General features: G+C 40.9%; 1 protein-coding gene across 1 annotated transcript; it reads left to right on the top strand.

The window, feature by feature from the left end:
• Window positions 1-333: 333 nt before the first annotated feature.
• Window positions 334-24,280, top strand: LOC148011666 (RING/U-box superfamily protein). Its single transcript, XM_087670028.1, has 6 exons — window positions 334-781; window positions 1,632-2,639; window positions 2,764-2,943; window positions 3,073-3,230; window positions 23,689-23,799; window positions 23,899-24,280. Exons 1-6 carry the CDS (start codon window positions 572-574, stop codon window positions 23,966-23,968), a joined length of 1,737 nt encoding a protein of 578 aa, XP_087526154.1. The 5' UTR covers window positions 334-571; the 3' UTR covers window positions 23,969-24,280.
• Window positions 24,281-26,162: the final 1,882 nt, after the last annotated feature.

Genomic DNA, 26,162 nt, shown 5'->3' with positions numbered 1-26,162 from the left:
ATACCAAGTGGACATGATGATCAAGTTATTGAGTCTTGGTATGAATCATTCGCCCTCATAGTCATGCTGAGCTCTCTCAGGAAAATGGTGCGGGCTCCAGCCTCCGATGCTTATTCTGGTGGGTGAGACCTAGAAAAGGTCCGGGTTGCGGCAAAGGCTTCCCTCTTCATAGCTACGAATGAGAGGACGCCACGTGGCGGGGAGGCCGGCGACAGGTCAAGATGGGTGATGTTTGAAAAAGGCAAAGGGAGAGGGAGGGCTGCACATGACCACGTGGGCAGCTCTTTTGTTCGGGTCCCTAAGGGCTGGCCGATCCTCTCTCTGTCCCCTCACACACACACACACACTCTCTCTCGCTCTCTCTCTCTCTCTCGGATCTTCCCCTTTTATTCCCCTCTCCCTCTCTCTCTCCCTCTCTCCTCCCCCCTTCCCACCTCCTGCCATCTCCATGTCTGCATGCCGCGTCCGGCAGAACAAGTCCATGGCCATGTCCTGACCGGAGCCAGCTCCTGCTCCTGCTCCTGCTGCTCCTTCCTCCACCATCGGGCCTAAGACCAGACCTCTCACAACCATGGGATCTGGCAGCAGCCGGCATGCCCCCCCTTCCTCATCTTCTTCCTCTTATCTTTCATCGTCCCACCCACCCCTGTCCACATTGCCTTCGGCTTCCAGGCATCCTCGCTCCCCGCCGTCTCCATCCGGGAGGAGAAAGAGAAGAGTGCTTGCTCCTTTCCTTCGGTCCTTCAGCTGTGGGACCTCCTCGTCCGCCTGGAGAGCAGAGGTATGCCTGCTTGTGCACTGTATTCCACTTACATGAAACTCAGTCATTGGCATTAAACATAAGAAGCTTTGGAGAAACTCCCATTATAATTCCCACTGTGCAACGTCATGAGCTGCTTTGAGGGAAGCAGCGCATGCCTAGCTAGGTGCGGTTGGGGGCAGGGGCTGCCGGCCCGGGGTCGCACCTACCCAGGTATGTGGTCTTTCTTGCCGAAGCAATGATGCTGAGCACTATAGGAGAAGACACCTCGAGCCGTGACCTGCCCCTCACCAAGCCTAGCAGGGCATGCAGTGCCTCCCGAGCAAAAGCTCATGATGTTGATCACTAAAGGATAATACAAGGGAACAAAGCCCTTTCTCCCACATGGGAAATTGTCAAAAACTAGTTGTGCTTGTTTAAAAAAGGTGCTGCTGCTGCTCTGTTCTAAATTTCCGAATCCACAGCTATCTAGTTTGCTAGACGCTCAGCTGTGAATTTGCTAAATGCCCCTGTGCTTTGTCCTCGTGGTTTGTTTAGAGCTCATGTTCTGGGACTGGGGTGAGTTTTGATGAGCTGAGTCACTTTAGCCCCTATCTTGGTGTCCCCAAATTATTGAAAGCAGTCTACTGAATGTGAGAGTGCTTGTGAAAGAGGAATTTGATCTGTGTTTAGATTAAGAGGACAGTGTTATAGACCACAAAAGTAGTTCACTTGACAATAAGGAAAGTGTACAAGTAAGAAGTTTGATGCTTACTATCTGAGGATGCTGCATAATGTGAAGCTGTTGGAAACATGGTCAAATTGCCAACTTATTTTCATCAATGAGTGGGCACTGATTTTTTCATCCACAACATATCGAATGTTCATGCAGAGTCTTGTAAATGAAGATCAATCGCAGGATGCAGACTTATTGACTTGTCAAAGCAAGAAGCCAGTTGCACCAGATATGAATACTCCAATGGCACTTTCTATTAGCAGCCGTGGGAAAGGTGTTGATGTTGAGATTAAAGATAATCATGCCCTGGCAAGTGACCCAAACATTTCAGATGGCGTATGCACATCGAATGCTAGCAAATTGTTGGTAACTGCATCAGCATCTGGTAGCGGTTGCAGTGCTGGGTCAAATACTTACTTCACTCAACGGAGTAGGAATGATCAGCAGGAATGCAGGGAGACTGAAAAAAACCCTGTCCTAAGGACACACAAACATACCTCATCTCGGGATAATGGTAATACACGGTTTAGGCTTGAAATTGGAAGTGCAGACACGACTTGCTTAGTGGACTCCACTTCTGAACAGTCTGAGCTGCTAGTTCCCGGTCTATCTGCTTCCAGATCTTTTTCTGAAGATCTTGAGATTAGGCCTGCCAGTGATACTAACAGCTTGGGCATCAATGGAAATGTCATGTCCCCAGGCACCCTGCCAGTTTTTGAAGCACACAGAGCAGCTTTGCCACTGGAGGCAGCACCAGCGGGGAACAATAATCTGGGAAGAGAGGAAGCAGCAAGGATTGTACCTACTAGAGGGTCTACTGCTGCAAATCAGTCAGAAAATATGGGACTACTGCACATTGATGCCTTAGGTCTTGCCAGTCAATCCTCTGATGAGTCACCAACTATATCACGGGGAGAGGCCTCAGGGAGAGAGGCAAGGAGAAATAATAGAAGGCGATTGTGGGATGCTTTGACAAGAGCCACATCTCGTCGACGAACATTTTCTTCTGCATTCTTAGTACCCAGCGAGGAGATTGATGGTTTGGGTCCTTGGAATGATGGTTGGGGTCTCTTTGATTGGAGTAGTAGTGATGAAGGGGGTGAAAGTGGTTTTATTGGGAGCAGGAGCTCAGAAATGGCAGAAAGGAGGAGGTCAAGGCCTCAGGTAACATCGACGCAGGGCTGAATTTGAGTAATGTGTGATAAATTAATATGTTTGAATGTAGGCTATGTCTGGTTGTTATCTAGAGACATGCAGATTGAAGGGAAAATTGTGTCTCAATTTGCAGGTCTGGGCACTGCAACATTTCAGCAGTGGCATGGAAGGTGCTCCTGTGCATTCTAGACATTGTGCTATGGGTAGGCATCCAAATGGTCGATGCTCTTGTGAAGCCTTTGTTATGACAGAAGAAACCAGCACAAGGGCCAGCATTTCTCGGATTGTCATGCTGGCTGAAGCTTTGTTTGAGGTAGATACTTGTGCAGAAGTTTATCGCCGCAAAAACCAAAGTGCATTCAAGTCTGGCTTCCTAGCAAACTTGCTTTTTTAATCTCGGGTAATGAAGTGAATTTAAGTGTTGAGACTTACAACTGTGCAGGTATTGGATGAAATTCATCGACAGTCTGTAGCTCTCTCAAGATCCACTTCTTTGTCTCTTGTTTCATTGCCTGCACCTGAAGCTGTAGTTGATTCTTTCCCAATCAGGACACACAAGAAAAATGCAAAGCTAGATGGTGTAGCTGAAGAATCTGTCGAGTAAGTGTGCTCTTAATGGGTTTGTACAATACTTTGTGAGAGTTCCTTATATTGAAAAGGAAAGCATAAAGAAGAGCAGATGTTTGAATGTACTTTGAATGACTATGTAGTGAACTTAGATCCCTCATTTGCCATTTGGGTTGTGAAAGAGCAAATGAATAAAATTCACTTTGAGGTCTATGTAGTGGACTTAGACAGCTCTCTTGTTTGACATTTTAGATGTAGCCCAGTGAACATTTATGTCACTGGATTTTATAGTAAATTTGTGTGTTTATGCCAGGCTTACCGATATGTTGTATGCATTGCATGGCACTTAACCTGCCTTTGATATTACTTGGTAATTGGACTATAATGATTGGACTTGCTAATTCTTAAATGATTAGTGAGGCATTTTTCAAGAACATATGAAATAGAGCCGGTTTGTATCTGCTCTCTTACATAATCAGACTGCTACTGGAACCACTAGCTGACCCCAACATTGTTATCAATGCTCTTTTTTATTCTGGAATTGATAATGAATGCAGTTGCTCAAGGCTGACTCCTGAGTGTCTTAGGTGACATGTGAGAAAAAGGCTGGAAGGTTTTTAGAATGGTGGCTGAAGTACTAGTGAGAAATCAGGGTTGAGAGTTTGTGAATGATGAGGACGCCTGTTGTTTCTTAAAGTCATGACCAATTGTAGGTCTGTCCAGAAAAGCAGCAGAGACCCCAAGATGGACCACATTATTAAAGTAGTTGTCCTATATGGATGCCCTTCATTGGGAATGCTGTTGAAGGCATACTTAGCTAGCACCATGTTTGATGGCCAGATTCAGTAAAAAAACTTAGGAATCCAACATGAGATGAAAAATGCAGTGGCTGAAAGCTGTGTATATAGTGAAATTGGCCTTTTGAAAATAGTCTTAAGTGTAGCAATCATAAAATAATTTGCACACAGGAAATAAATCGGCAAATAAACAAAAGGCCCACTAAGTAGGAGAGCTAGAACACTCTGACATGATACACAACACACAATAGGCCCCAAAAGTTGGGTGCCCCTTTTAATATTTCTTTATTATCATTACTCAAAGGTTGCATGAATCATAGGTGACTTGCTGTCACTAACTAGTACTCTCTTGATGCTAGTGATTCCCATGTGCATTGCTCTTGAATCATCCCAACACAGTGTCCTCAATTGCTCTTACCAACGTTTGATCAAATGTGCAGAAAATTTGCACACTCTAACAAGTATAATGCGTAAGAATGCATGTTTGCAGTCCAATGACTTGTAAAAGTAACACTCAATGTGCAAAGCCGGTTCCATACTATTGCGTGTTGCAAATAATACTTAAAACATGTAGATATCAGTTCCGAACTATTCATGTGCCAATCCAAGTGCTTGCCCTCTCCTTTGAAGCTTGCTCACCCAATTCATGGCCAAACAAAGTAAATTGAGATATGCACTTCAAATTAGCATAGCTGTCAAAAAATTGGTATATTTTATTTGTGCCTAAAAATGAAGGGCAATTGTTTTGATCCCTTCAATATGCATTCCATTGAGTATTGGCTTGCATTTCCCTAATTTTTTCTTTCATTTCCTAAAATATAATGATTGCATTTAAGCCATTTCATGTTGCACAAGTGATCCATAGATGCATAATGGCCTTGCCACCTTCAATTTTGGCTTCCAACCAAGTGTAGAGTGTTTAAAAATACAAAGAATACTTTAGTTTGCGAAACCCTAAAATTGATGACCAACATTTGAGCTCGATTTCATAAAGCATTTGCCTAGATAATTGCTCTACATAGTTCCTATGCAATTCCATATTGTTTCTCTCACAAACAAAGATTGTGAGAAAATTGCTTGCTTTGTGACAAAGCTATCTAGAAAGTGCACATGCTTGAGATCTTAGAGGAGAAGAGTGAATCTCAACCTTTAGTGCAAAGTTGCCCAATTGATTCCCCATGCAGAGAGAAAAAGATTGATTGCTATCTTGACTCCATACATGCTATTAGCTCGTGCTCCATGGCTGAAAACTAAAATTTTTGTAACTTGGAAGAGAAAAATGGTATCTTCAAAATCTTCAAACTTATGCATCTCAAAGAGAAAGAGAGAGATAGATTTTGAGTAGCTAATATTGGTTGATACAATCTCATTTTTGATTAAGAGCTAACAAATGGCTTGGTCATTAATCATAAGTGAGCTGCTCACAAGACCAAATTTAAGCTCAAGATTTGCTTTATAAGTTGAGCTGCTTACTAGGCGAAAATCTCAATGTAGCTCAATTCTAAGGTGCAAACTTTCAAAATAATGAAAGTTTGACATCTCATCTCGTTCGTTTTGCTTTGGTCTTACGCCACCTAGCTTGTACACTTGTCTACTATGTGCCTCGGTGAAATCCTTCACTCTTGATTTAATGGTTATCGTGCCAAGAGCTAGGTTTACTAGAATTAGAGCTCATATTACTTAAATCATTAAGCTCATTTCTTATTTTGGTGACAATATAGAGTTTTTAAGTATTGGGATTGAAGAAGTTTGTGAGATTGAAAATTTTGCATATGGAGTGTGTGAAAGTTATTGATGCAGGATAGATTGTGTAGAGCTAATATTTTTATTCATCTTTCTTTTCGTAGAACATCATTGACTTCTAGTCATGACTTACTACATGTAGAAGCCTTGACTAGTTATCTTCCTCGCCACAATTCTAGATATAAGGATCTCTTGGAGACTCAAACACCTTGCAGTTGGGGTTTGAGGAAATTTGTCAAAGAGCTTTTAGAGTGCTTTTTATATTTGGACAGATGGTAATCACTAGGCGAGCTCTAGGATAGAGACTGTGAAGCCTTGCAATACAACAACTTTGGCTTTCAAAGCCTAGACTCTTGATTTTTTAAATTTAGTTCACATTATTACTGTCATCATCTCTTAGGTGGTGACTTGTCGCTCCTCTTCTATTGTCCTTGGTCTAATTCCAGCCATCATTTAGCCATCTCCATCTTTCACCATTCAACAGGCTGATGTATTTTCATCATCTCTCCCTACTACCCATGATCGTTGACCATTTGCAACCATCATCACCATCTCGATTGCCGCATTTTCATTTTAGCCTGCTACTTGCCCCTTTAGACATTTGCCAAGCTCAAACTATTGTGGTTTGGTCTCTCCAGCTGTCTACTCTATTTGTTGTCAACATCAACGGTTGCATTGCTTTGCTAGACTACTCTGTGTCAATAGCTTTGTTGCATTCTGCTACTGTTTGGTCACTAGTGTCTCCTTAGCCTCAGTGCCCCTCTCCACATCAAGAATTGTTGTGTTTTGGCTCTCTTGCATGCGTAGTTAGTTGCATGGTAATTTCTCCCCTTTATTTGGCATTGAGTATTGGTGGTGTCCTATACAGAAAATGTGTTTCAGACATAGCTACCAAGAAGAGAGAAAGGGAACATAGATTGGGATTGGGAGATGTGATAGAATGGAAATAGAGAGGAAACAAGACATTAATAAATAGAGAAATTTAGAAATTTTTCTTAACTTTGCAATAAACAACTTAACAAGTATTCAAAAGACACTCTAGAAGCACATGCTAAACATCATATTCCATATTAACAACATAATGAATGATGCATTAGATTTTTAAACCAATTGATGCTAGAAAATAAGTATATACTACAAAATGAATCTAAAGAGTAAAGGTTGAAGAGCCATAAATGTCTAAAGACTGAAGTATATATCATGAAAAAGTGGAGGCCCAAGTTGCAAGGTGAATATTAGATACTAGATAGAAATATCAGGTTAAAGAGCCATAAATGTTTAGAGGTTGAAGTACATATCACGAAAAAGCGGAGGTCCAAGTTACAAGGCAAATAGTAGATACTAGATAGAAATATCAAGTCAAGTTGTCAAACAATGTTCATGGATGACGAGGCTAAGCTGAAGCTATAAGTTGCATCTATGAACGTTTCAAGTCTCATGGCTCAAGGGAGTTTGTGCTTCGCCAAGGTGCCCATGATAGCATCCTTTTATACCCCTCCCCTCCTCTCCCCCTCCCTCTCCCTCTCTTTCCCCCCATCACCAAAGAAAAAGAAGGATGGCCTTTGTTGCCTATGCAATTCGCTGTTGAGGCTCTTGGAGATGCCCTCTTGTTTTCTTCCTTCTCTTGCTCCTTCTCCCACCAAGTAAAGGGATCAACCTTTGCAATTGCACTCTTGCAAAGCATACACAAGTTTGTATTGACAAAGGCAAGATCATTGGCCTTTTGTATGCAAAGGTTTCTTTTTTTCTTGGAGGCAATGTGATTGTAAGAGCTCTACAATTGCTTCAAAAAAGAGAAGCTAACAATTTGGCTCAAAATGCGAACCGCTAATTCAGAACCTTAGGGAGATCTAATTACAATGTGACACCCTTGGGTAGCTTGATTTGACAACCTTCGTCTCTTGGGTCAATGGGATGGAGCCTTTTGGATTGGACTAAGAGTGTCGTGAGGATGTGAAATTTTATTGCTTTGCTTAGCATTTGATTGAAAGCTAATCAAATGTGCTAATGTGACTTGCACATGTGAGATGCAAGTTGATTATTTCATAGTGTGGAATCCCAAACCTTGAAATATCAGTTAGTGCCAAGTAAAGGGATCATCCTTTTCAATTGCACTCTTGCAAGGTATACACAAGTTTGTACTGACAAAGGTAAGATCTTCGACCTTTTGTATACCAAGGTTTCTTCTTTTCTTGGAGGCAATGTGATTGTAAGAGCTCCACAATTGCTTCAAAAAGAGGAGCTAACAATTTGGCTCAAAATGCAAACTGCTAATTGTAGAACCTTAAGGCCATCTGGTCATAACACAACATTCTTAGGTAGCTTGATATGATAACCTTGGTCTCCTTGGTCAATGTGATGGACCTTTTGGGTTGGATTAAGAGTGTCACGAGGACATGAAATTTTATTGCTTTACTTAGCATTTGATTGAAAGCTAACCAAATGTGCTAATGTGACTTACACATGTGAGGTGCAAGTTGATTATTTCAGAGTGTGGGACCCTAGACCTTGAAATATTAGTTAGTGCCAAAGGCAAAAGTTGTAATAAGTTTTGTTTGATAGGTATAATGTGGTATTCGGTGTTAGATTTTGACCTAGACTAATTTATTGGCCTCTAATGTGAGTGGTGATATTTGAGGCTAGGCATTAATTAATTAATTAATTCTATTATAAGGGCTAATAATTTCTCAGGGTTACTTCGAAGACAAATTGGCCTAGCCAATTTAATTATTGGCTAGTGGAATTATTTTTATGGGCATTAAAATAATTATTAAATTATTTTTTAGAATTAATATTTTGAAAATTAATTTAATCAATTGGATAATGTTAGAAAATGAGATTAGAAGGTTGCCACTTGGCAAAACTTGCCCATGTAAGTGGAAAAAACGTCTTGAAGGCTGATGGGAGTCTATTCAAGTCATTGTGAGAGAGAAGGAGGTGATTAGAGAGCAAGGAGATATTGTTGATGTGATTTATGGACATTGGGGATTAGTTGTACTGCAAGTGACAATAGTTTGGACCCCTTTTGTTGTAGGTGATATAGGAGGAGGCAACCGCCTTTTTGGTGGTCCTATGTTGTAGGTGATAATTTCCATGGCTGTTTGAGCAAGGAAACAACAAGTTTTCGGCCTTTTTTGCAATGAAACTTTGAAATTTTTCTATCTTTAGTATTCTCTCTCTCTCTCTCTCTCTCTCTCTCTCTCTCTCTCCCTCAACCTATTCTCATCCTGCCTGAGCAATTTTTAGAAAAATCAGCCATTGGAGGTGGAGATTTAGACTAATCTCTGCTATAAACCCTAAAGTAGGGTTTTGACAGCCACCTCGGGATGGGTGCTTAGAATTGAAGGCTTAAGACTTGAATTCCAGTAGTGGAAATTAAAGAAGTTTAGGGAGATTCAAGAGGCTAGCTAGCCCATATCAGATTCGGGGCAAAATTTGTCTCGTAAGGAATAGGGTGAATGCCAATTCCCTAAGCAAACCAAGGGGTGAATTGGATTGAAGGCTTATGGTCATTAATGACAGCAAGTAGCCCTTGGATTAGCGGAGATCGGTGAATTTGAGTTGTACTCCATCTATTTGCAATAAAAGATAAAGAAATACCAAAAGTGTTGAGAAACCATATCATTCAGCATAATTTTCCTCCTTCATTTCTATTTTTGGTTTCCATTTACATCCCCAAAAGCCTTTTTGGGTGCCTTCTGAGAGAGTCGAGGTACCACTCGACAGGCTTTAGTGGGTGATACTGTAGACAGTCTATGCTTATATATTATAGCACTAACTCCATCCATTCAATATTGTAGTTTCTAGTCTACATCTCTTTCTCCACCAGGTGCTCTATCTTCCGTATCTTCCACGTTGTGTTTTGGGCTGTAGATTCTCTTCCTCCACCTTGTGACCATCATCTCCATTTGGGTTAGCAGGCACTTGCAGAGATCATCTCTCTCTTCCTAGTGATAGTGCTCTCCATGTGGCATCAGTCTCTAAGGTTGTGTTTTGTAGTTTGACTCCTTGGCATTGACAATGGCTCTAAGGCACTTGCTACCTCAAATACTTGTGTTTTTATAGTTCTTTCTCCTAATTTGGCATGTCAACCTGTTGATCCTCATCCCTTGGAGTACAAGTGCATGGCTGGTGATCTTTTTTCTTGATTTTGATGGCATTAGATGATTATGTGTTGAGCTAAAACATGCTTTATAGCTGATTAGCATTTTTAAATAGCCCCAAAACACGCTTAATTAATGAGAAACACAATTTGATACATGGTTTGAGAGAGTTTTAGTGGTTCCCCAAAACCCTAAATTTTTGGAGCACCCTTCAAGATCTATAAATAGACGTGCTGTCCACCATTCAACACCATTCTTTTGTGCAGGTTTCACTCTACCATGCAGATTTCAACCATCGGCCACCTACCATTTGCTGTCCAGCCATCACCGGCTGCAGCCCAATCTCTCCCACTAGGCAATTGCTGTGCTAGCAGCCGGTCTACATCAACAAATATCTCTCTTGTTGTCGCCTAACAATTCTCTATCTCTAGTGACCAGTTTTCAGCCTTCTCTGGTGGTACATTGCTGCTTTTACCAGATTTCAGCGTGCAGCTGTTGTGTTCTGGTGACCAGCATGTTGCCCTTCATTATTCAACACTCTCTCATCTCCAACTAGTGGTTATTGTACTTGGGATGCGTCTCCAGAGGATGTCACTCTTCGATACTGCATTGCTCTGCCCTTGGGCATTTTGTACACTCTTACATTCAACTACAGCATTCATTCACTTCAAAGTTTCTTCTCTCTGTGTTTGAGTTTTGAGTTTTTGTGTTTTGCGTTTAGGGTTTGGGTTTTGCTTGTCTTTGTTTGAGTCTTTGTGTTTCAATCTTGGTCGTACATGTAGTGTTTTCTTGATGCAAATCCTAGCATATCTTCACATGGTATTAGAGCCGGTGCTCTTCTAAAGAGTATCTTGCAATGATTGGGAGGCTAGTCTTTGCGTGAGACTCACACGCGACTTGATTCTGACTCATAATGTCTCAGGCACCTTCTTCTTCAGATCCTGTGACATCGTATTAGGCTTCTCCATCATCATTGGAGCCTCTAAGAAGGCATTATGGTATCGAGGAGGAGGTGGACATGCCTTCACCTTCACCATCTTCTTCTTCTCGTTTTGATCATCTTATAGATGAAGAGTTCGAGGAGTACTTGCGCACCATGTACATTTCAGTTTACACTCCTCCAACGAGTGCTACTACTCCGTTTGGACATCGGTGGGACTAGCCATCTCTTTGATCTTGGAGGCATTATGACATTTAGCACGTCTGGCGATACATCTCCTTTATTTCCGCTGTGTCTTATAGCAGGTTCGTATAACCCTTTTGAGTCATATGAGCCAAAACCCTCTCTTGTTTCTTCTTTTATTTTGTAGGATCCAGATGATTTTCAATATGTTAACTTTAATAGAGGAGGCTCTTGAAGCAGATACCCTTCATTAGGTATATCTTTGCCATTTGTTTCATTTGAGCAAGTAAACCATATTTCTCAACATTCTCTGATCCTACCACTATCTTCTCCACTTTCTAATCTACCCACATCTTCCTTCCAAAATCTTGGATTACATTCCACTTCCACTCAAAGCACATTAGGGGTCGGATCTTCCATCTTTGCTCCTAACACTTTCTCTTTCTCCATCCCATCATCTATCTATTCTTCATTCCCTCCACCTCTTGGTGCATCATTGGCAAGACTTCGCAAGACACGAAGGCAAGCAAAAACAAGGGCGATGTTGAGCTAAAACATGCTTTATAGCTGATTAGTATTTTTAAATAGTTTCGAAACACACTGAAAAACTTAAACTTGGTGTGCGATTCGAGAGAGTTTGTGTGGTCCCCTAAAAGCCTAATTTTTAGGGGCACCCTTCAATTTCTATAAATGGACAGGCTACCCACCATTCAGCCTTAAGTGCAGGTTTCTCACTCTATTGTGCAGATTTCAGCCATCAGTCACCTACCATTTGCTGTCCAGCCATCACTGACTACAACCCATCACTATCTAGCCCTAGATGGCCTGTTTTTAGCCATTGCCTTGTTGTTTGGAGGTCCCCATTTGTTGTGTTATCATAGCACTTGATCAGCTTGCGTTTTTAGGCAACAGATTGTTGCCATCTCTCCCATTAGGCGACTGTTGCAATACTTGCGTTTTTGCTGTCCAGTAGGCCGTCTACATCAACAAACATCAACATTTGGTGTTTTCCGCTCTGTGGCAATCCTATGACACCCTATCAAGCTTCTCCATCACACCCTATCAAGCTTCTCCATCATTGGAGGCTTTGAGAAGGCATTATAATCTCAAGGAGGAGGTAGATACACCTTCACCTTCACCATTTTTTTTTCTCGTTTTGATCATCTTATAGATGAAGAATTTGAGGAGTACTTGCGTATTATGTACTGTTTGGTTTACACTCCTCTAACAAGTGCTACTACTCCGTTAAGATTGATTGGTGAGACTAGCTCTCTCTTTGAACTAGGAGGGATAATGACATTCGGCACGTTTGGCGATCCATCTCCTTTATCTTTAACCCTTTTGAGTCGTACAAGCCAAAACCCTCTCTTATTTCTCCTTTTGGTGTACAGGAGCCGGATGTTTTTTAGTATGTTAACTTTGATAGAGGAGACTCTCGAAGCAGATACCCTTCATTAGATATGTCTCTACTATCTGTTTCATTGGAGTAAGTAAACCACACTTCTCAACTCCCTCTCATCCCACTGTTGTCTTCTCCACATTTTGATCTCCTCATATCTTCATTTCAAAATCTTGGATTACACTCCACTTCCTCTCAAAGCATAGTAGGGGTTGGATCTTTCATCTCCACTCCTAACACCTTCTCGTTCTCCCTTCCACAATCTACCTATCCTCAATTCACTCCACCTCTTGGTGCATCGTTAGGGGAAATGCCACCCTTTAACATTGTACCTTAATCTACCCCCACTCTACCCCATCCTTCCACACTGGGACGGTTGTGATGGGTATCCCTCTCATTACCCATGGACACTCTCAACGCCCTCTCACGACCTTTCAAATGCAAGGATATCCATCCTCTGCTTATGGATTGTCATCACACATCCCTTGGGTCACTCCTATGTAGGGATTTCCATCCATTGCTCCTTGTGTTCCTATTTCTCCACCATGGGCTCCATAGGTGGTTACCATGCCCATATCCAATCCACCCTTGCCCACATTTGGATCCACTATGTACACTTCTCGTATATATGATGGGCACTCTGGGATTACTTTCCAAGTATACTCCACTCCATCTCCCTATCCTCCCTATCCACTTTATCTTCATTATATTCTATCTCCTAGCACTACCACTTCTGTTGTCACGGCGAAGAATGCCTTCATGAATAAGACTCGTTTTAACAGGTTGAATTTCACAACTTGGTTGAACTTTATGTAACAAATTCTTGAATCTCTTTGGGAGATCATCGTTGATACCAAGCCTATGCCACGGACCCTCGATTAGCTTATCCTGATCACATCCATTGATGGAGAGCTTGTAATGCTACAACCAATGTTGAGTTAATGCAACGGTTGCTTTCCGAGTTTCATTCTCAGTCACAACATTTTTCCCTTGCATCTGAGCATTGGAGATCTCATTGACCACATGTGGCTCAAGATCGCACTCAACGTATCAATCTCAAGATTGAGTTTCAGGAGTTTTCCATTAAGGAAGGGGATGATTTGAAAGTCAAGTTGGCCGAATATTGGTGATTACTCGTTGAGTTTGCTATTGCTGGCTCCTCGAGATGACGATCAGGTAATGTTCTTCTTGAATAATTGCCCAACAAAAATTTCCATTTTATCCATCACATTATATCACTATCTAGATTGCCAGCCTTCTATGAGTTCGAGTGTAAGTTTTTGCATTATGCGAGGTTGTATGATCAAGTCCTCAAGAAGTTCTCTATACACATCCATTTAGAGGAGCAAGGGTTGATTGCCTCTTCTTCGGGAGAGAAAACCAATAGTGGCAAGAACTCGCCAGATATGAAGGCAAGCCAAAACAAGTTTGACACCACTTCTTTCGACAGAAACAAAGAAACACGATCCCTTTGGTAGCAAATTCCTAAGAAAAATAGGTTTTTCACCACACATTGCTAGAGGTTGCGCCATGTGGACGAGTAATGTCATACCAAGGCCCAAGGTCTTCCTTCTAGAAAACCATAGTAGATTGTTGTGACTACCTCTACTTCGGGTGGCCAGTCTAGTGGGGCCATGTCTCATACTACTACGCTAGCTACTCCATCTGCCCTAGCAGCTACTCGATATGTGGCACGTAGATAGCCTCAGCAGCCTATCTCCTTTACTACCCTTGAAGGATTGGCTGATTGGTTTGTTTGCGACTCACCTATTGCACTTCACGCATCCATTTCTAGGACAACCACATGCTTTATAGCTGATTAGCATTTTTAAACAGCCCCAAAACACATTGAGTTAATGAAAAACACAAATTTGGTGAGTGGTTCAAGAGAGTTTCAGTGGTCCCTCAAAACCCTAATTTTTTGGGGCACCCTTTAACATTTATAAATAGATAGGCTGCCCACCTTTCAATATTATTCTTTTGTGCAGATACCATGCATGTTTCAGCCATCAACCATCTACCATTTACTGTCTAGCCATCACCGATTGCAGCCCATCACTATCCGGCCCTAGGCGGCCTATTTTCAGCCATCGTCTTGCTATTTGGAGGTGTCCATTTGTTGTCTCATCATAGCACTTGATCAGCCAGCGTTTTTAACATCTAGTACCGGGTGACAGGTTGTTGCCATCTCTCTCACCAGGCGACTTTTGTAGTACTCGTGTTTTTGTTGTCCAACAGTTCGTTTGCATCAACAAACATTTCTCTTGTTGTCGCCTTAGTTCCTTGACTCTCTGGTCATTAACGTTTGGTGTTTCCTGCACTCCGACACTCTGACATTCATTCACACACTCCGACACTCTGTCACTTTTTGACATTGCATTGCTTTTGCTCTTGGGCATTTTGTACACTCATAGTCATTCACTTCAGAGTTTCTTCTCTCTGTGTTTGCCTCTGTGTTAGAGTTTTGAGTTTTTGTGTTTTGCGTTTAGGGTTTGAGTTTTGCTCGTCTCTGTTTGAGTCTTTATGTTTCAGTCTTGGTCATACATGCTGTGTTTCCTCAATGCAAACCCTAGCATATCTTTATAGACGACTATCTCTTTCTTCGATAGATGCAAAGAAACACGATCCCTTTGGTAATAAATTCCTAATAAAAATAGGATTTGCATATATTGTCAAAGATTAGGTCATGTGGACGAGGAGTGTCGTACCAAGGCCCAGGGTCTTCCTCCTAGAAAACCGCAGCAGACTGTTATGATTCTCTTTACTTCGGCTGGCCAATCCAATGGGGCTATGCCTCTTATTGGTGCATCATCTACTCCAATGGCTACTGGATATGTGGCAATGTGACAATCTTAGCTGCCTATCTCCTTCACTATTAAAGGATTGGTTGGTTGGTTTGCTAGTGACTCGCCTATTGCACATTACACATCAATTCCGAGGGCATCCATTGCACCTTCTAGGACACCTTACTACCTCGCCATACGCGATGGTGGCCACATACTTAGCCTCTCCCTTTTTAGACTTCTGCTGCATATTTACATACTCATTGCATTGCACTTAGCTTTGCTTTCTTTTATTTTTAGTATTGTTTTTTGAAGTATCTCACTGCTTATCTTTGTGCTTGCAAATTTTGCTCTCTTTTGCAGGGTTTTGTATTTCAGTGTAGGGCTAACATACATGCTTGCACCAATCCTTCTTGAGGTGGAGATAGGAAATACGCATTGTTACTTTCATGATTGCATCTACTTGGAGTTTTGCTCTTCTACTAGCATGAAGCCTTTCCCTTTTGCGGTGGATTGTGTAGCATCTCTCTTGATGCCATCATGGCATTTTCTGCTTGCTCTTCTAGTAGGGATGCTTTATCATTTTCAGCACCACATGAATACTGACATCCTTAGGCCTCTCTTCCTTCTTCTGTATCGACATCTAGATTGAGAGGGAGTTTCTACTCTTCTTGGTATTCTATAGGTTTCAGCACTTGTCTTTGATATCGGCTTTGCCCCCTGCACCATTGAACGAATCCTAAGCTATTTCCATCGGTGGATTACACCACCATTCTTCTTTCCATTATACTTCATCACCTTTTCCTCATCATCGACATCCTTGAGTGGTTGCATAAGCTTGTATTGCTTTGCGATGTGTTAGGTGTACCATCCCTATTCCCGTCTTCTGGGTCACTGGTACTTAAATGGCCGCCACCCCTAAAATTAACTTTCCAAAAAAAAAAAAACCAAAGAAAAAAGTTCAATGTGGTTCCATCCATCTTTGTTTGGCTTGGTGGGCCATTGGATAGTTGATGAGCACTCGTTGTCCGACACCCCATCCTCCTTGAGGTGACCACTTGGACTCCCTTGGTAAGATAACCATTGCCTTTGTAGTCTTGGTAGGCCACTAGGTAGTTGTCGTACACCCTTTGTCCGATGCCTTGGTTGGTTTGGGGTGGGATGCCTTTGGGTAGACATTGTTTGCCTTCCCCTTAAGGCTTAGTTTTGGGCTTGAGAGGGGGCGTTGAGCTAAAATACGCTTTACAATTGATTAGCATTTTTAAATAGCCCCAAAATACACTTAGTTAATGAAAAACACAAATTTGGTGCGCAGTTGGAGAGAGTTTTAGTGGTCCCCCAAAACCCTAAGTTTTTGGAGCATCCTTAAACATCTATAAATAGACAGGTTGCCCAGCATTTAGCCTCATTCTTTCAGTGTAGATTTCAGGCATTAGCCTTTCACCCATGTGGCGGTCTATCCCTTGCAACTGTCGTCACTTCTTCAATAACCCTTGTAGTGCTTGGTGCCTTCCTCCCTCGCTGTCGCCCACTGTTTGGCACCCTCCTCCTTGCTGCGTTTGGTTTCTTCTGCCATTGCCAACACATAGTTTGCCTCCTCTAGCCTGTGTTTGTGCAAGCAGTAGTTGACGACCTTTTTTTTGCTCTAGGCAGTCCTTCTATTGTTGCATTTGCAGCTTTCTGCTGTTGCTCTCTTCATCAGGGATCATCCTATGTAATCATTTTAGTTCCTTGACACTTTGGTGATTAGCGTTTGGTGTTTCTTGCTCTCTGCACTCCAACTGGTGGTCACAGTACTTGGGATCCGTCTTCGGGGGATGCCACTCTCCAACACTACATTGCTCTGCCCTTGGGCATTTTGTGCACTCTTACATTCATTTAGAGTATTTATTTACTTCAGAGTTTCTTGTCTTTGTATTTGAGTTTTGCTTGTGTTTGTCTGAATCTTAAGGTTTCAATCTTGGTCGTATATGCTGTGTTTCCTTAGTGCAGATCTTAGCACATCTTCACAAGGCCACTTCTTGGAGCTACCTAGCCTTTGCTTCCTCGGCACCCCAGATACCTTCTTTGGTACTACTAATGGCATTTCTTTTGCCTTTAGATGTGATCTTTTTTAGGCTTGACTCTTGAGAGGGGGTGTTGAGAATCTTTCAATACAATTTGGCTACTTCATTCCTATTTTTGGTTTCCATTTACATTCCCAAAAAGACCTTCTAGGCACCTTGCAAGAGAGTCAAGGTGCCACTCGATAGACTTTAGTGGGCGACACTCTAGATAGTCTATGTCTATATATATGGCATTGACTTTACCCATTCTACCCATTTCACATTCATTCCTTTAGATGTTCAGTCACTCTTTTCTTCTCCACTACTGCTCACTACTTATAATCCACCTAGAGGATATTGCATTTCATGGTCTACATCTCTCCTTGTACCAGGAGCCCTATCTTCCACATCTTCTAGGTTGTGTTTTGGGTTGCAAACTCTCTTTCTCCACGTGGCAACCATCTTCAACATTTGGCGTCAAATTGTACTTATGTTTTTGGCTATAGATTCTCTGCCTCCACCTAGTGGCTATCATCTCCATTTGGCGTTAGTAGGCACCTACGATTTTATAGGTCCTGCTTCATTAAGGGTTGGATGTCCTCATTTGGTAGGCCGCCTTGTTGATCCTCATATTCCAGAGTATGTGTTTGTAGTTAGTAATCTTCTTCTTGGACTTTGACCATCAAAGGATTGCATCTCACTCTCTTGACAACTGTCTTTAACCTTCAATATACATCTTCAACATCTTGTTGCTCGGAGGATTGCCTTTCGCTCCCTTCACTGTGCATGTGTCCTACAGGTGCTATTGCTTGATTAGACAAGATAGTGTTGGCTCTGTTGTATCAGCTTTCTTCACTCAGCATGATTCAATGATTCATCATCATCTTCTGTGTTTGTTGAGTTTCTCTTCTCTCTTAGTGTTTGCTATTAGGGCAATTGATGCATATGCAAGGCTAACTTGGAAGTACCAATCCAGTGCTTTTTGGACAGTAGGGCGTGTATGCAATGATGGGGCAGCGAGGGTACTTTGGTAAGTTGGAATTGCAACAATGTGAAAGTAGAAAGCATCCAATGCTTAAGAGAGAAAAAGGCCTAGGACCTAGTGGAGGTTTTGAGGCAAGTAAAGTTAGAGGTTAAGTCTCCATGTACTTTTTGGTGAAGCTTCAACATTGTTTCACCTATGAAAAAATGCAACTGGATGGAGGAGGGTGACTTGGCAGATCATCCCTAGTGATGCACTTTACCTTGATGTGTTTGTGTTAGAGTCAATTTTGGATCAGACTCTTTCAGACTTAGTAGAGTATAGAAGATCCAAAGTATTACTTGATGCACAATGGAGAGGTTGCATCTCTAGTCTCCTTGTGACTGATAGCTTAGTTATGTAGTTGATCTCGGATATACTTGGTTTCTATCCGGGATACTGTATGTTGAGTATTTTTGCCATTGGGATCACTATTTAGTGTACTAGTCACTATGAGTCGATATGTGTATGGTATGGTTTGCACTAGGCTGTGAAACTATACATTTGCAAGGTTATTGGTATGTATTGAATACATGGAATGCACATTTTAATGTGATGTACATTTGTAAGGCATGTATGGAATACATGAATGGTATGCAATGTACATTTACAAGTGATGCAAAAGAAGTACAATTGCATAAGTTACATGTGGTTTGCAACTAATGTATGCTTTATATGACTATCGTGTGGTACATCATTGCTATGAGGTGTTGTTTATGCTCAATTCATGCATAACAATGCTTTGGTGGTTAGAACAGTGTTGGGTTTTGGCATGCGGATACATTTCTGATGGTTTTGACAATGGTTATGATTCTTGTGTGTAGATTGTAATTGATTTGAGTGATTGGAATTTCACATGTAGAGGGCATGAGCATGCTTGAGCAATAGGTGCACATATTGTTTGATCATGATGTCGATATGTACTTTGAGTAGTGGCAATTGACGCTTTGGCACATTGCAGTGCAATCAAGGGTAATTGCAAGGATCTCAAGTGGTGGTTTGTCATGAGGACGTGAGATTTTATTGCTTTGCTTAAAATTTGGTTAAAAGTTAATCTAATGTTCTAATATGACTTGCACATGTGAGATACAAGTCAATTATTTCATAGTGTGGGACCCAAGATCCTAAAATATCAGTTGGTGCCAAAGACAAAAGTTATAATAAGTTATATCTGACGGGTACTAGGTGGTACCGAGTGTTAGATTTCGGCCTAGACCAATTTGTTGACCTTGAGTGTGAGTGGTGACATTAGAGACTAGGCATTAATTTATTAAGTAGTGCCAATCAAAGGGTTAATAATTGCTCAAGGATACCAGGAAGACAAATTGGCCTAGCAAATTTGACTATTGGTTGGTGGAATGATTTTTTTAGATACTAAAATATTTATTAAAATTTTAAAATTAAAATTTTATAAATTAAATTAATAAGTTGGATAATGTTGGAAAATAGGAATAGAAGGTTACCACTTGGTAAAACTTGCCTGTACAAGTGGAAAAAAACGTTTTTGAAGGCTGATGAAGGTCTATTCCCACCATTGTGAGAAAGAAGAAGGTGGTTAGAGAGCAAGGATATGCTGCTGATGTGATTTGTAGCCACTAGAGACCAATCCTACATCACGTGACAGTAGTCTGGATTCCTCTAGGTGCAGGTGACAATAGCCAGGAGAGGGCGGCAGCATTTTTGGTGGTCCTAAGTTGTAGGTGATAGCTTCCATGGTTATTTGAGTAGGGTAATAGCAATTTTTCAGCCTTTCTCGCAATAAAACTCTGAAATTTCTCTCTTTAGCACTCTCTCTCATCCTCTAGCGTATTTTCAACTTCACTCAGTAATTTTCAGTAAAACTAGCCATTGGAGGTGGAGATTCCAACTATCCTCTACTATAAACCTAATTTACAGAAGAAATTAGGGTTTTTGACATTTACCTTGGGATGTGTATTCAAAATTGAAGGCCTAAGACTTGGATTCTAGCAGCTGAAATTAAAGGATTTTAAGGAGATTCAAGAGTTAGCCCATATCAGATTTGGGGCATTATTTGTCTTGCTAGGAGCACGGTGAAGGCCAAATCCCTGGGTAAACTAAAGGGCAAATTAGTTTTAAAGCTTGTTGGTAATTAATGATAGCAAGTAGTACTTGGATTAGCGCGGAGGAGATCGGTAAATCTTAGTTGTGCTCCATCCATTTGCAATAAAAGATAAATAAATATTCAAAGGGGAGCTAGTTTTGGGGAAAAAAGGTTGTCCATTATCCAAGATTAAAGTGGTAAAGTGTGCATTTTCAGTTGATTTGAATTTTATAATTGTTGTAATAAGTGTTAAATAAGGTTACTTACTCCTACCCGAGAAGGAAGGCTGGTTTCAATGAGCATGCATCTTGTTCCCTTCAATCACCCTTTTTGGGTTTGAGAGAGTGTCAAGTGACCAAAAAATTTCCATGAATGAATGGAATTATTTTGCCTGTCAAAATGTGCCAAGAACATTGTTTCATTAAGTTTGGTATTCTAGAACTTTGGTAGGACAACTGACTTAAAAACTTCTATAAAATGGAATTACTATCATTGCCACTATCATCTTGATAATCCGCACTTTACTGCCAACTTTGGACATCCTTGGGTAGTCCTACATGACAACCTTGGTCCGATGCCTTGGTCTGTTTGGGTCAATGGGGTGAGACCTTTTTGGGTTGGACTAAGAGAATGCTTCTCATTCCCTTCAATCACCCTTTTTGGGTTTGACAAGGAGCATTAAGTGACCTAGAAATTGTCATGAATGAATGGAACTATTTTGGCTCTCAAAATAGTTGCAAAGGGAATTGTTTCAGCAAGTTTGGTATTCTACAACTTTGATAGGACAACTGGCTTAAAGCTCTATTAAGAGCTGTCTCATTTTTGGCTTTCTTCTTGCTTGGGTAGCTTGCAGACATCTGCTCCCCTTTATTTGATATCAAGCATTGGTGGTCTGCTCCACTCGTATTTGTCCGAGGGGGCGACACTCTCCAACACTCTCCATCAGCTCGTTCCCATGAGAAATAATGGCTGTTGGGTAGCCCTCTACTCCTTGTGCGTCTATTCTATCACAGCTGCATGCTCAGTTTGGTCATTTTGATTCATTTCTTTCTTTCTTTGTGTTTTGTTGGAGTTCACTGTATTAATCATGTTTGTATATTCTTTGTGTTTTCAATGCAAACCCTAGGGTATCCTCACAGCACGTGCCTTGTGCAAGGGCAAAGTTGTTGTAGAGCTAGAGTTCTAGAGAGATCTCTTTATTTTGGATTGAAGATGCATCTTGGGATCTCTTTGCTATAGGGGAAGGCGTGTTGGGTACCAAACTTAGGTATTGATTGGTATGTGGTGCTTGTTCTTAACATGGATCTAAGTGTATATTATAATTACAAGTTGTATCGGACTCTTCCTAGAATAAACTAGATAAATTATAGAAGGGGTGTGAGGGTTAGGGGCCGATCTGATGTTATTTGGGGAGATTGTATTATTATGCACAGGTAATCTAGCTCCATTGGTCAAATGGATTTTTGATTTATTTGAAGTACTTCTACAACTATAGATGGGCTAAGAGTCAAATAACTCACCAATTGTTTACCTTTGATATGTTGAATTATTCCTCTGTAGCCGATCAACATTGTCTCACCTCCTCTAGAGAATTAATTGTCATCTCAAAGTGGCACTAGTAAAATAAGTCCTCAATAAATAAACAACATTGAAGTTAGCACTATTGCTTCTAATTCAATGCTTGAAATAAATCAGGAAGCCACAATACAGCTGGAGCTAGATCACTTTTGTACAATAACACAATTTCATGATGGCAACACTAGATTGGCCCCAAACCTTGCCACCTCTTGTGGTATTTGTTTTATTTGTTTTTAGAAAGAATCAAAGTATATTAGATTATTGTAATGCATTCTTTGATCTTTGTTGAGAACAAGCTCCACAAGCCAGTTGATCTCTTAGCAGGGTGCCAATAATATGAAGATCCTAGGGCCCATGTTTCAACTTGTTGCCCAGTAACAATCTAGAGCAATGCAAACTTGCTAGAAATTCTTGCTTTGAGAACAACCTTGCATTTGCAAGACACAAGCAATCCTTGGTTACAAACGTCCTTGATCCACACACATGCAAACCAGCATGCTGCATAATTACATGAGCATCGTATGCAGGTCCGGCGTGCATTCCCAATGATGGAAGTGTGGTAGTTTGCTTCATCTTAAGTGGCATGACACGATGCTTGTCCTTATTGAAAATGTCAGTCAAACATGTATGCGAGGGTTGTGTACTTGGCAAGATGCATGGTGCTTTGTTTCCCAAGGATGGATCTATGCGAGCTAGTCAAAATTGCAGCTAGTGTATGGTGATGTATATGGGGTTAGATGCAAATCCCATTCGTAGGGGGATACTTGTAGTTTGTGACTATCTTCGACTCATGGTTGGTTTTATACAATGAAGCACAAATCAGAGGCATTTGCTTGTGTTAAGGTTGGAGGTATGCAATGAAGCATGAATCAGAGTCATTTGCATTTTAAAAAGTTTCTTAGCCACGGTTGAAGATTCCAGTGGTTGTAAGCTTGTTACATAATACATTGCATAGTGATTGAGGGGGGGAGTACATCATGTCACATGAGCTTAATGTATATATATCTGGGCGTTATATTATCCATTCATGATTTGTGTACAATACTATACATACCTTAACAAAATGGTGTGGCTGAAAGGGAAAATTGCGCTCTTATGAAGATGTCAAGATGTATGTTTACAGGTTTTGAAGGACATATTCATGTGTTAGGTTTGTAGCTTAATCATGCCCCATTTAAGCATTGGATTCAGTTAACTGTTACACCATATGAGGCTTGTAGTGAGTGGTTCAAAGAGGTGGATGAAGTTTATAGTGTGAGTTTAAATTCAACGAGACTCTTCTCGTATAGAGAAAGCTAAGGGCTGAGAAAGAAGTTTGAGTGAGCCGTTTAATTCAAATCCCCCATAAAAAACAGTTTTCTGCAAGAAACAGGCAACAAATGGCTAGAAACAAGCACTAAAATGGCTAAAAACAGGTTAACATGCAAATTGTATGGCTGACGATTGTACTGTACAGATCATACAAATCCATTTTGTATGTGAATGGAATGCAGCACTAGGTCCTAGTGACAGCAGGGAAGACTGGTCAAAGATTGATTGAGACTGTTTTAGGATTGATTGCGACCAAGAGACAGTCCTAGATTGCACAATCTAGGACATCACAGTCGTGACTGAACTTGCTAGGATCACAGTTGTAATGGCCTGCAGTACACAGCTGAAGCACATGTAAATCAGAATAATGTCTTCTGGTTTAAGCAATACCATACATCTATTCCTGATACTAGTAGTCAGATTTAATGCCAAACGCCAGAAAGGCACTTTTGCAGGCTTTTGTTTAGCTGCGGTTGTAAAATACCTACATCTAGGTTCTTAGACTGCTATATTTCTCTCAAAACAGGTGCTACATTTGTCTGGTAGAATATGAGGATGGTGACAAAGTTCGAACTTTGCCATGCTGCCATGAGTTTCACATGTGCTGTGTCGATAAGTGGCTGAAGGAGGTTCACAGGTAATGCATTCTCTTCCGTTATCAGCAATAACTTTATGGTACTAGATGTTACTGCTTTGTAGCTTAATGAGGCTTATTGACTCTTCATGCTGTTAGCAGAGTGTGCCCTTTATGCCGAGGTAATGTATGCGATGCAACCCCTGGAAGCTTTCAGGTGGCAGTTGTGTAGATGCAGGTAATGCAGACTATGGCTGCTATACCACTTGTAATGCCTTTTGTTAAAAGTGTACGTTGCTGTACTGTGGCATGGGCTTATCAGAAAGCTCTTCTTGTGCCTATCACCCATTGCGTTTGGGCATCTGATGAAGTGTTTCACAGCTGCCACATGCAGCTTTACCATTTCTCCACATGGTAAAAGTGCCAGCCTTTTAGAAGCCCAACCATGGTCCTGGTAAAATCGCATACAATAATTTTTTTGTACAGTGCTTTGCCATGGCCATCATTGTCTTAACCTCAGGTAATCCAAGTAAAATTTTGCTTGTATTTTGATTGTTTTCTTGGAACTTTGGCCAATTTTATTCACGTTTTATTACTGTCTGAGAGAGAGAGAGAGAGAGTATGTTCTGGTGGTTTTTGTTTCTAAGCATATAAGTAGATAGAATAATAATGCTTAGTTTTGTTTTCACACATATTCACATCTTGATGCAAGCAAATTGCTGATGTTTGAATGTCCATACATGTATGTGAAAATTTCAACTTGACACCTAAGCTTTTACTTTCAATGCAATATTCATGTTACTGTACCTTGGTTTAGCAAATTTTTGTATATGCTCTTACATTGTGTCAGTTGATAAGATCCTTGGAAATTTCGCCTATTTCATGGCTACAAACATGGCACATGGCACATGGACGGCACAATAGAGCTTGTGCAGTTATTTTGGTTCTAAAACAAGCAAATGTCAATTGTGGAAAGAAAGCTCACTAAAATTGGTGTATTGTGTGTGACACACGAGGATTCTAGAATCAAGGCCTGAACACCAGATCACCTTTGGTCTTTGATAGGCCATTGATATTCTTGAATCCATATGGTTGTCTTCAATATACAGAAGGTTGTTTGGCAAGCTTAAGCATTGCACCACAAGGAAGGCATTTTGCATCGAATGATGGACCTCCCACTATAGAGGGAGAGAGAGTAAAGACGGAATGAGTAGTATGCAATATCAAGCATTTCACTGAAGGTACAATCACTTATATCACATCATAGTGGATGAATTTTCCCTCATGCACTATCATTGTGTATAAGAGAAACCTTAAAAGGATGAACTTGCACAATTGCTTCATAAGCAACTTTTCCACATCCACTATCATTGTGTACAAGAGAAACCTTTAAAGGATGAACTTGCTCAATTGCTTCATAAGCAACTTGGCTTTCATTGGTTCACTCTTGTAGATTACAAGGAGCTTGCAAAGGGATCTTCTAATTGCTCTCAATTTCTCTAGTGTTTCTTTGATTTAGATTGATATGTAGGTCAGTAGCAAATACTTTGAGTCGTTTTCTTAGTATGCTTTTTATCATAGATGAATATGGCTGTTAAGTGCCTGCCTAGCTCTTCTCTTATGTGATACATATATCTAGGTTTCGTGGGGCGAGGCCTTTTCTTAATTGGCTTGGTGATAGGGTTTCTTGGAATAGTATAGCGAGAAAGTACTATAGGATTCCTTGTAAGTCTGTGGAGCTCCAAGTAAACACATCTTGAAACTCCCTAAGAAGGTTGATAAGATCTGCCTTATTTGCCTAAGTGAAACCTTCCATATCATGTATAGGTTTGGGTGTTTCTCCCTCTTCTGTAAGGTTGAACTCCTTCCGCTTGCTGGGTCCCTTGATAGGTTTGGTTGTATCACTTTGTCTTTCAGCACCAAGCTTTATGATCACTAGATCTCTCTTCTTGAGTTTTGTGAAACACTTAAGAAGATAATGGGATTTCCTTTTGTTTTTTAACTTAATGTCCCTATGCATTTATGAATTCTTCAATCAGTTGTATATATGGATTGATAAGATTCCTTTCATTCTACTAATGAATCTTAAATCCAAATAAGCTCAAAGGCATTGGTGATATGATTTCCTTGGCAGTGCTTGCTTGATGCATCAACATTCTTGATATCTATGAATGGATTTTTGAGGGCACATTGACAATACATGCTTCAACTAACCAGCATGCTAGCATTCAATGGCTTCTCTAGGTTACATCATTTTTTGTCCTTAGCTATGCCCTAACATCATAGGTTGGGCATGTAGTTCATAATGATTATGTTACCCTTTTCACTGTAGGAGACATGGATTTGTGAATGTCTTTTTCCAATGGTTACTTCAATGTAATGGAGTGGAGCATTGCTTAAAGGATTGGTTATGATTGGGCATGAGA

The sequence above is a fragment of the Lygodium microphyllum genome, chromosome 28, assembly GCF_053477565.2.
Source record: "Lygodium microphyllum isolate KBCC chromosome 28, Lygodium_microphyllum_v1.1.10, whole genome shotgun sequence".
NCBI classification, from domain to species: Eukaryota; Viridiplantae; Streptophyta; class Polypodiopsida; order Schizaeales; family Lygodiaceae; genus Lygodium; species Lygodium microphyllum.
This window is presented reverse-complemented; position numbering and strand designations above follow the sequence as displayed.